This window comes from Cryptomeria japonica, chromosome 3 (genome assembly GCF_030272615.1).
Source record: "Cryptomeria japonica chromosome 3, Sugi_1.0, whole genome shotgun sequence".
NCBI classification, from domain to species: domain Eukaryota; kingdom Viridiplantae; phylum Streptophyta; class Pinopsida; order Cupressales; family Cupressaceae; genus Cryptomeria; species Cryptomeria japonica.
In genome coordinates, this window is record NC_081407.1 from 951,732,822 (window position 1) to 951,744,900 (window position 12,079).

The window sequence follows — 12,079 nt, forward strand, 5'->3', positions numbered from 1 at the left end:
CGAGTTGATGAAAAAGTTCATACCATACAAGGTTTTGGTGAAGAAGTAGAGGAATCAAGAATAGTTCAATAAATATTAAGGTCAGTCTTTGATATATTTGATTATAAAGTCTCTATGATAGAAGAAATGAAGGACTTGGACAAATCATCCATGGATGAGCTACATGGAATTCTTACAACTTATGAAATGAGGATTGGAAAGGGGGATACACTTAAAGGAGAATCAGCCTTGAAAGCTGCAAGAAGATTAAAAGAGAAAGAATCTATTGTAACTAAAGACTCTGTGGAAGATACGGATAAAGGGGAAGCTCTTTTTGTTCAAAAGATAAGAAGAAAGAAAAAAGGGAGGCTGCCATTTAAATCTTTCAATTGTGGGAAATCTAGACACTTCATTACAAATTGTTCTTAGCTAAGAGAAAGTGATAGCAATAAAAAAGAAGAGCCTTACTATTGTGTCGTAAACACACACGCCCCATTGCAAATGGGGACCCCTCTTTTTCACTTGTTAGTCTTAGTTGTTTAACTTTGTTTTTCTTAGCCTGGTGATAATTTTAGTCTCTGGCCTTAGAATGAAGGGTTAGTTTTGTCAAGTCTTGAGTTTGGCAAGTGAACTCCAATGATGAAAATCATGAAATTACAACTCAAAACTTGGAATTGTGAAAGTGAAAAAATATGGGTGTGAATGGATAAAGTTTGAAAGAGATGGGTGAAGTACGGATACAAATTGTAAGATTGCCTTGCGGAATTGCAAGCATCATATGCATTTCCACTTCAAATTGTAAGCCCACCTTGCATTTCCAATTGAAAATGTTGGTTCCACTTTGCAATTTCGTTCAAAAATGTAAAACCTAAGTGAATTTTCACTTGAAAATGCAAGGATAAGAGGCATTTCCTCATGAAATTTCATACATAAGTGAACACTCTACTATAAAATGCATAAGTCAAGCTCAAGTTTCGCTTGGAAAATCCTTGCAAGATTTCAAAATTACGCCAAAAACTCCTTAATCACCTTCAATTTTCACTTGAAATTGCAAGATTACTTTGATTTTTGCCAAAGAGTTAATGCATATCCTTGCCATGCATAAGTTGTTTTGAATGCATGACTGCTTGAAATCCTAAAAAAATTTTATGCATGACTGCTTGAAATCCCGGAAAGTTTTTATGCATGACTTGTTAAATCCCCGAAATTTCTAGGGAATTTGGATAAAAATGCAAGTGAAACCCTTGAGCAGGACAGAAATTCATCTGGAATAAATCCATGAAGCATGAAATTTGCTTGGAAGATGAGCACTCCACTTTGCGTATATATCATTCAAGGCATGGCAAATGCAAGTGTCAAGGTAGGAGGCCGACCTAGAAAGCAAGCAATAAATTCATTCCAAAAATTCAATTTTAAATGCAAAGTCAAGTCATGAAGAGGGCTGCCCATATTATGAATTAATGACTAAGGTTGCTCATAGTACAGTTCGGTTTTGTCCTTATTCAGGCCTAGTATTAATCCCTTTCCAATTTCTATTCCTGGATGGGAGACTTGCTTGTCTAGGGTGCGATAATGTCACTTGAGTTTAGCCAAATTCTTTTCCATACAACTACCAAAGTTACAAAAAATAATAAAGTAACCAAAACTATGAATCTGACTTACCATCAATACCCTAAGTGCATAGGGAATTGATCTATGTGCAAGTTGGCATTCTCCTAAGATGACAAGCTTCTTGAAGTGTGGAGTGATTCCAAAATGTTGGATCTGCATGCAGATGGGACTATTATACTCATCTGGGCTCTATGAACTCGTTACCACTGTTAGAATATCTTCTCAATAATGTTTCCCCCCTCCAAGAAAGTTGGGTGTTTCCAAGTATGTTGGAATGGACCAAAAAAAGGACATTATATAATCATGTGTTTCCAGTTGTTTTTTTTCAATTTTTATTTGTTGTCTTGGTTTAGTTTGGTGGTCAAAATTCAAAAAAAACACAAAATGAACAATGATAGTAAATCTACCTCAAATGATGTAGATTTGAGTTTCTCTTGCCTTCTTTCCTTTACTGCTCTCTTCTATCTCACAACTTTTCTCTTTCTTTGTTTTCACAATTTGGAAAATAGCAAAATGAGTTCTATATCTTAATAGTTAATATCATTGTTTGAGGTTTAGAGTTGGTGCTCTTCCTTCCCTTTTTATTCCATTTTTTTCTTTTGAAAAATAAAAGCTCTTTATGGTAGCTAGGCCATAGAGGAAGCCTTCTACAATGCAATACTAGAATTAACAAGAGTTGTCCACCTTAATGCACTCCTCTAATTGTAGCTTATAGTCATTTTTCTCGTTTTGGGCTGGAGTTCCTTTTTGGCTTGCGCATATTATTATTGGTAATTTGGTTCTACTGTTGAGTCCCACTGACATACTTTAGTCATATATGGACATTGATATGGTTTCGTTCTCTTTCTTTGTTTTTCAATTTTTAATCTCATTTTTTTCATTAACTGCATACTATAGCTTTATATCTGAAGGTAGGCATGGATTTAAGAACATGTTTGGTTAATTTTTCTCAATCAGAATTTTGGTTCTTTTACCAATATCTTGTGAGAAATTAGCACTCAATTTTCTGCTTGTTGCTGCAGATTCTGTCCCAAAACTTAAAAATGAAACGACTTCGAGGAAGTGAAATTAAGGTATGATTTAGTTTTATTCACATCTCATTTTCAATTTTGAGATATGTATTATTAAGTATAATGCTAAAATATTTGCTATCTTTTCTTTTGGTGGCAATAACAAATATTACTGTATATTCTGGCCAATGCTTACAAACTAAATGAATTGTTTAATTTTAAAACATCACCTTTTCTACAATATATTGTAATTACAATGGGTATAAGTTAATTATATGGATAGGGATTACATGCTTCTTCACATTGCTAGCATGCACTTAGTTGGCTAGAAAGTGTTGTTTAATCATTGAATTTTATTTGATATGCCAGAAATGTTTTGTAGTTATCATCAAGCTATGATTTACTTCAATTTTTTTTATCCTTCTATTAGCAGTGATTAATAAAATCTTGTAAATTTTTTAATATAAGATCAAAAGAAATCATATTGTTATTTTCCTTGTGTCAAGTGTGTTTTTCAAAGATATTCTTTTCAATGGGTTCAATTGCCTAGTGTTGAAATCAAAAGTCGGCCTTTTTAGTAGTATTGTTCAGTGATTTACATTGGTTAATCCCTGTGAATTGCATTCCTGGATTATTTGGCATTTGTGGGCAATCTTTGGTTCACCAATGATAACATCATAGACATATATATAATGATTGGTCCTTGGGTTCATTTGTGCATTCTAATTAAATTGATTGATATTAGCTACTTAATCTCAAAGATGATTCTTTGACATGCTAATGTCCTTGTATTCTCGTGTAAGATACACCTTAAAAATATAACTATGTCTGAAGATTAACTTTAGTGCTAGATTTAAACTTTTGTATAGCCAACTAAATCATTAATTCTACTGCATCAAAATGACATCTATAGTAAGACAAAAATGAAATTCGCTAATCCTGGAAACTATGAAACTTCAGAATCATTAAACTTAAACAAATCTCTTAATTGAATATAACAAACTCTACTATGGCTGAAAGAAATGAAAGATTCGATTGACACATTACAAATTAAACAATCACAATAAATATCACCTTCCATTGGTCGAGCGGGCCCTGCTCTTCCTCCTGGAGGGATCTATGGAAATGCCTTACTGGATCAAAAGCTTCAAACTTGCTTTCATACGGGCCCAAAGGAGGGTGAATTACAGAGTTTTTGAATAAAAGAGGGAAAAGCTATAACAGAATTTGAAATTGCAATGAATAATCAACTAGCCTAATAACTAACTGGTCACTGCTTACATTGACCTTATTAATGCCATGACTCAAAAGAACGGAGATTCATCACTATGACTAATTGAAGGGGCACTTGGAGACAGTTGGAGCATTTGTAGCAACAATGAGAACAGTCGCTGAAATCAGGGGATTTCAACATTCATGGTGAATGGAAACTAGCCCCCACTCTCAGCAACTTGGAGTTATGACCATGTTCCCAGCAGCATTCATTAATTGGCATCTAAGTTGTAATCCCTTTTGAGACAAAGTAGGAACTACCATCCTTCAAATTCAAAAAGACATTGAATGCAATAATATCTTCAAAATGAAAGCATGCATTCATTGATTAGCAAGCATAATTCAAAAAGTAAACATTTACGTCAGGATATCATTTCTAAATTACATAATTACATCGAATAAACATAAGAGTTATCAAAGTCAATAGTCCTATTGTGCCAATTATCATCAAAATGTCAAAATAGAGAGTAAGCATCTTGTCCCAACATGAAATTGCAATGCCATTGTTGCAGCCTCATCATGCAGACCCGTTCCTACTTAAAACACAGGGATATAAGATACAACTCAGGAAGAGTGATCAGATCTTTACCAGTGTCAGAATTTCTATTCTTTCATAATATAAGCAAGATCCAAATTCTCTCACTTGTGTACAAATTTACTTACAGGTCAGAAACTTATTTGTGTTAATATTATCATTATATTCATATATTCATCTTAAATCACTCATTAACAAGTAATTTGGATTGAAGAAGTCATATATGCTGGTGCTGGAAATAAGCCACACCCGGACCGAAGATGGACTGGTCCAAGAGGGGCCAGTAGCTCAGTGGTAGAGCACTCCAGCAGCGTATGGAAAGTCCTAGGTTCGAGTCCTAGCTGGTCCATGTCTCAACATGGTATCAAAGCCAGGTCCAGGCTAGGAGCCCCAAGCACACAAGAGGTGTGGCTTAAGGGGGGGTGTTGGTGTTGGAAATAAGCCACACCCAGACCAACAATGGACTGGTCCAAGAGGGAATAGTAGCTCAGTGGTAGAGCACTCCAGCAGCGTATGGAAGGTCCTAGGTTCGAGTCCTAGCTGGTCCATGTCTCAACAATATATATTAATCTTTCAATTATACAATTACAAGCAAGACTATGAAACTAAATCTCAATTGGCCATAATCAAAGAAACGGGACTCGGACTCAGCTCGGACTCGGCAAGGCCGACTCGGACTCGGACTCGGACTCGGGACTCAGCTGGACTCGGGAAAGTGAAAAACTCAAGAAATTTAGAGATTTTTAAAGATTTAAAACTTGTTTCAGGCACTCTTTATTGAATACACCTTAAAGACACAATAACATCATCAAACTCGGCTCATTTGATTACATACACGAGTATACATCAATCACATAAGCACAAATGCAAATTGTAGCTGAAGGAAATAACAAACATAGATATATAAATATTGTCAAATGCATACAATATTACAAAACTCATGGAATAAAAAATCCATGTCATCATATGATCATCATCAAATGTTTCATACAAATACCAAAGGTAAATACAACTACAAGCCTATGGCTCAGAGGAGCCTGCACCCTCCGGCCCCGGCCCCGGCCCCCTGCGAAGGCGTCTAAGGTAGGTCCTGGATGATTCGACAGCCATAGCCGCTCCCCGTGACACCATGCAATGCTCACCAACATCAGGAACATCCGTGTCACTATCTGCCTCTGAATCTCCTGTCTGTGCTCGTGCTCTTCGCTCCTCCTCTGCCATGGCTACAGTCTCAGCCTCTATATCTACCTGGTTGATTCAATCAGTGTCAGACTTGGAGCTTAAATTATCCCTACTTCTATCGACGCAGTTTTCCCCCCATATTTTTCGACGGGGGTTTGGGGGCAGCGCCCCTAAGGTGGGGTCAAGGGGAGGTTGTAGTGAACAAAGACGATACCATTCATTTAAATTTTTTTTTTTAAAATGTACATTTTTTGTCATTTTACTAACCCAGCCAGTAGCCGAGTTTGAGGCTTGGTACTCGACGAGTTTGAGCCAAACTCGCCAACTCGGCGAGTCTGGCGAGTCCGAGTCCGAGCCCCAGAGCCTCGGCGAGCATGACTTGGACTGGGACTCGCCGAGTCCGGGCGAGTCCCGTTTCTATGATATGCAAACAAGTAGACCAAATGAATCTACAAATATTATTATAGTATACTCAAGACATAGATTGAATGTTGCATCACGGTATTAGTGGAAGGATATAGGCTGAAGCTATTCAAGATATTTGGTAATATGGTCAATAATTCTTACAATACATAAACTGGAATCTCCCTTCTATTGAACTATTAAACTAAGAGATTTTGGTGCATTATATATGATATTTGCCTAACAAATGGTTATGAACATTAAGTGTAAGCCCGGGGACATTACAAAGTCTCCAGTATCTTCACCTTAAGCTGTGAATTATGCACCAAATGAATCCTCTACTTGTAAAAAATCAACTCATTAATCACTGTATACCTGCCATCCTGAATAGTGCCCTCAATTATTCTGCTGCTCAAGAATCCTTAGCATATTTTGCGGAAATCATCTCTCCAATCAGCAGTGATCTCAACTAATGAGCACAAATGAGGCCTCCTGGAAAGTGCATCAGCAACTAAGTTTTTCTTTCCTTTAACATACACAATATCAAAGTCGTAGAACAATAGTATGCTCACCCACTTTTGTTGCCTATCATTGAGATCTTACTGATTCATAAAATGTTTTATGCTATTGTGGTCAATTTTGATGATAAACTTGCCCCAATCAAATAAGGTCTGAATTTGGCCAGCACATGCCTGGTGGTGAACATCTCTCGTTCATAGATAGAGTAACTCTTCTGCGCACCTCTCGGCTTCCTACTTTCAAAGGAAATTGGGTGCTTCTGCTGCATTAGTGTAACACGTATCTCCTCTCCTAAAGAATCACACTCTAACTCAAAAGGTTTGGAGAAATATGGAATTGCCTAAACTGGGCAAGTTGACATAACCAGTTTGAAGTGATCAAAACACTTTTGCATTGTGTTGGACCACTCAGAAGCCCCCTTTTTTGTCAAATCTGTAATTGGATCTTCTGTTTGAGAAAATCCCTTAACGAATCTAGTGTATAATCCACATAGACCAAAACATGTAGTGGATGTAGGCCACTCAACAATGATTGGCTAAAGGTGCCTATGGGTTTTTTCTCTATAGGGTAAGAACTCTTGTTTTGCTGCTGTATAATATAAAAAACAATAGCCTTGATCTTTTGAGGATCAACTCTCATTCCCTTTGAACTAATGATGTGACCAAGGTAGAGAAGTTCTTTCATGCCAAGGTCACACTTAGACTCTTTGGCATAAAAGGACTCACTCTCAAATATGCTCAATATCTCCTTAAGATACCTCATATGTTCTTCCCAAGTTTTGCTAAAAGTCAGGATATTAGCAAAAAATGTTAACACAAACTTTCTTAGCTGCTTCTTGAATACCTGATTCATACAAGACTAGAAAGTGGCTGGTGCATTAGTCAAACCAAAAGGCATTACAAGAAACTCAAAGTGACCAAAATGAAGCGGTCTTCTCTACATCCTCCTTCCTCATCCTTATCTGATGATATCTTGACCTCAAATCAATCTTTGAGAAGTAATAAGCACCATGCAACTCATCAAATCTAGGAATAGGATATGTGTTCTTGACTGTCTTCTTGTTCAGAGCTTCGTAGTTGATGCATGTTCGCATTGTGCCATCCTTCTTCGCCAAAACTAGTGCCTAAGCAAAAGAACTATTGTTGTGTCTAATGTGCCCCTTATCCAATAATTCCTCAATGACTTTTTTAATCTCATCCTTATGACTCTTTAGATGGTTGTATGGTGTAATGATTACTGGTTTAGCACCTTCCTCCAACTCTATGACATACTCAATCCCTCTTTAAGGTGGCACTCCAATGGCATAGTACTGAACACCATGCTATGCTTAGATAGCATCCTTTGAATATCTAGTTTTAGTTGTTCTTTTGCTACTTAAAATTGCGGGCATTATGAGACACTCTTTTGTCCACTCCACTTGATCATGTCTAATCAATTTTTCCATCCTCTTAAAGGATACTACTTTGGGACCCCCATTTGACATCCCTCTAACTACTATTCTCTTCCCATTTGCCTCAAAACTCATCTTCATCTTTTGTAAATGCATTATGAACTCTACAAGTGTTTGCATCCAATGCATCTAAAACGACATCAGTGTCTCCTATGTTCACCACATAAAAATCATCCTTTAGCTTATACTCCCCGAATTCTATGTTTAAATTAGAAATTTTTTGGGTGCAATTGAGCTTATATCCATTTGCTACCATCACCTTGAAACCTTCATGGTCTTCTGTCTGAAGTCCTCTCCTAGTCACAAGGCCTTCGTCAATGAAATTATGGACAGTACTTGTATCGATGAGAGTGATTATATGATGCCCCAGTAAAACACCTCTAACCTTAAATGTTGCCACCTTTTGGGTGTAGATGACAATTATGTCATCACTAAATAAAACATGGTTTGTTATGTTAATATGGCATGTAATGGATAATTAGTTCCCGTAGGTAGTTGGTAGTTCTGATAGTTGGCACCTTCACCAACCGATCAAGTGGTATATAGTCTGGCAATGTATTTGGGAACGAGAGTTATGATTGAACAAATAGTTCTGATATGGTTGTACTATCCATTACTGAGCAATAAAGTCATATCATTCTGTCTATGTTACTATGATATTATTTATGTTCTATGCATACTGGAATTCTCTGTTTATTCCGTAGAGTTAAAGCATATTCACCGTAGGGAGTAAACATTTTGGCACCGTTGCTGATACGAACTCCGGAGATCAATATGACAGTAGGTGGTAAACGCTAATGGGCCAACCATTCGAGCAGAAGTGAATAGTAGGCTGATTAATTAACTACTTTCCCCCTGATCGGACTACTACCGATAGGAGGGGCTGCCTAGGGCCCTACTATTATAACTAGAACTATGACTATAACTATTAACTCATCCCACCAACTAGAGTCCCCCCCCCTTGGGCGACCATGCCCCCTGGAACTAAGATCCCCAACCCAACCCCCCCTTTCTATAGTTTTAAAGTTAATAATTACTAAAAGTGATACACACGAAGAGGTCACACAAGAGGAAGTACGAGAGGATCAACTAACGGAGGATTTGGTGGATCTGTGGAAGGTTTCGATCATCCAGTACGTGCAGAGGGAAGCTCGGGAGAGAGCGGTCCTTGAAGGCACGGTATGTGGCAAACTCACAGTCAATCCTGTCGTATTTGATCTTCTCGAGAGCCTTCTGAGGCTATTGGCACGAAATCTCATTGAACAACAAGACCAAAGGGAAGAAACCAATCGCAAACGTCGTCGGCAACAGATACTGCAAAGGTATGAAGAACGGAACTGTAGGGAAGAGGAGGAGAGGGATACGAGTAGACGTCGTACCCCATGGCAATTAATTCCCCTATGGCCAAATAAGAACTGATGGCGTACTAGTACCACCCGAGAGTTAGGGGAAGGATTGGTACGAAGATCCTTACGTATCAGAGAACAAAGTGAACGAAGACGACGACTAAGGGAGATTTTTGAAGGCTCGCCAAGTCCGGAAAGGCAAAGTAAGAGTCAGAGTGAGTCGGAGTGTGAGTCGGGAGAGGTCGAAACCGTGTATGTGGAACCAGTTGGTAGAGGTTGCAAGGGGCCTACCACTTCTAGACGTAGCAAAGGAGGATCTCGCCGACCACGCCACACACTCGATGTCGAGTGAAGAGTACAAAACCGAGTCTCAGAATAGCCCGTTGGAACACTCAAAACGTGACGAAGAGGTAGTACGGGACCTTGAGGGCGAGGTTGCTGAAATTTTTGAAACCAATCTGTATAGAATTGGGAATCTGTCTCTAGTGGAGCCATCAAAATTAGGAGGGTTGGAGCTGAAGATTCCAGGAAGGAGAGAATATAGAAACGAGGGTGACCAAGGTGCGGAAGACGCAAAAGGTGGACGCATAGAAAGCTCGTGTGTGGCCGAGGGTGCAACACCGGAACACATAGAGCAGAATGGTCCAATCTGGTCGAATGCACATGGTACCTTCCAGGCGGTGCACAATACCTTCCAGGTGAGAACAATGGCGCACAATCAGAACACCTTGGAGAAACAAAAGCTTCCAAGATTCATGGGGGATGGGTCTGAGGATCCCATACGACACTGCAAAACATGTATAATCATTTGGGAGGCAAATGGCCAAGACGACTAGGATTACTGGTTGAAGGCATTTTGGGCCACCATTCGGGGGATGGCAATTGATTGGTATACCGACCTCGATGCCCAACACAAAACAAGATGGAATAATCTGAAAAAGGCCTTCGAGGAGGAATTCAAACTCCTGAGGGATGACAATGAGATTGTGGCTGAATTTACAATACCAAGCAAGGCAAAAGTGAAAGTGTTTGGGCTTACAACCTTAGGCTGAAAGAATTACTGAACAAGATGGAAAACTAGCTAGTTGATGGCCTAAAGAAACAATGGTTCGCGGAAGGGCTCCTATCGTCTCTCAGAAGGAACATGAAGGTGGTCCTGTTGACGTGGCTAAAATCGCGGAACTACGACTTCATCCGACCAACGCAGAATAGAATGCTAAGTATCCTATCCTCTCTTGAGATAAGGAAATCCCTAATGCTGTTTTAAATTGATCAATGGGGGATGACCTCAAGGTTTCGGTTGTCAAGTCTTGACTGCAGGATAGCTCAGTGGTTGATGTGTTTTGCTGGAAACACAAAGGGGACTTACGGTTAGATGAAATTGGTTTCGCACTGGTTCCCTAAAATCTTACAGTCCTATTTCATCTGATTTGCTTTTAACTTGATGCTACTTCAGCCTGACTTGCAGGTTTCTTTTTTAAAAAAAGGGAAAAAAAGGGGGAATAAGGATAAAGAGTAATAAGAACAGCTAGCTAACTTAACTAAGACAACATATTTGAACACATAGACGAAAATCTTAAAATAACCAGAAATTACTTTGCCAGCTAATTAGCACAACTAGGTAAAAACCAGTGCAATCATCTAGGAACTTTGAATTTTCAAGCTGGTAAATACAAACGCTGGACTCTTACACCCATTCATTCAAATCTAACAACCGAACATAGCACAAAATTGGGCTCAGACTAACCATGCAGAGGGAATGATAATCAATTATTTCCTAGTGGTATGAACCAAGATTTCCATCAAATACATGCATAAACAAGCTGTCTGAAAAGTAAATACAGTTGCAGAAAATACAAAAGAGATGGAGAAGAGGACCATGCACTCATAGTAAAAAAGACAGCTTTAACATCCATTTAAATCTGTATATATTTTGCCAAAGTTTTTGCAACAATCTTTAACTTTCTGCCTAGAATAAAGGAGAAACTAACTCCTTTATATAGAGTTCTTAAAATGGATGAATGGCCAAGATTAAACTTAGACAAGTGGGCCAGATTCATCCTCTAATCAAAACTGCCCATACCCATAAATGGGAAGCAAAATATCAACAACCACCAAAAGGAAATCAATAACTACCAAACATAAAGCTGCTCCAAAAAGTGCACATGCACGGAGCTTAAAATTTACAATAACTTTGGTAGTTAAGAAAGAAACTTTATGTCTGAAAAAGTGCACTTTAAGATTTAAAAGAAACATATACTTTAGGAAAGCACTTTTTCCTTGTTGTGGACCCCTTTTCCGAAAATTCAGCGCAAGTACTCCTTCCAGATGTCTCGATCTGCTGTACGCTCTGCTCGAACGTAATCCTGAAATCTCATGCACAACTGGAACAACACCATGTTTAGGGGCATAGGAGGATGGTGTATCTTGTATTGCATACCCTCTAGGTGGCGATCTACATGCCTCAATCCATCACTCCAGACCGATCGATGAGCCTCAAAACCCAATATGTCTGCTTGCAACCCACTAGCAAATTCCAAGTCCTCTATGGAGTATGCTACCTTATCAACTCTCAGCCTATCCTCCCACCTTGGTTGTACTTCATTATCCACCATACTATTCTTCCAGCTAGGGACCATTGATCTGAGGATCTTTCCACCAAGATCCTTCATGCTTGATTAAATTTCCTCACACTCTTCCTGCTCTTTATTAATGGTATCTTTCGTATCATTTTTCATGTTGGTAGTCCAGTACCACTCCTTGAAAGTGCTGA

At 38.6% G+C, this 12,079-nt stretch overlaps 1 protein-coding gene across 3 annotated transcripts in view; it reads left to right on the forward strand.

Annotated features, from left to right (window-relative positions):
- LOC131038920 (uncharacterized) overlaps window positions 1-12,079 on the forward strand; it is a 302,639-nt gene that overhangs the window by 203,623 nt on the left and 86,937 nt on the right. For all 3 annotated transcript variants that reach the window (XM_057971505.2, XM_057971504.2, XM_057971506.2), the window contains exon 8: window positions 2,613-2,663. In XM_057971505.2, the coding sequence (XP_057827488.2) occupies window positions 2,613-2,663 (51 nt within the window). The remainder of the gene's footprint in view (window positions 1-2,612; window positions 2,664-12,079) is intronic.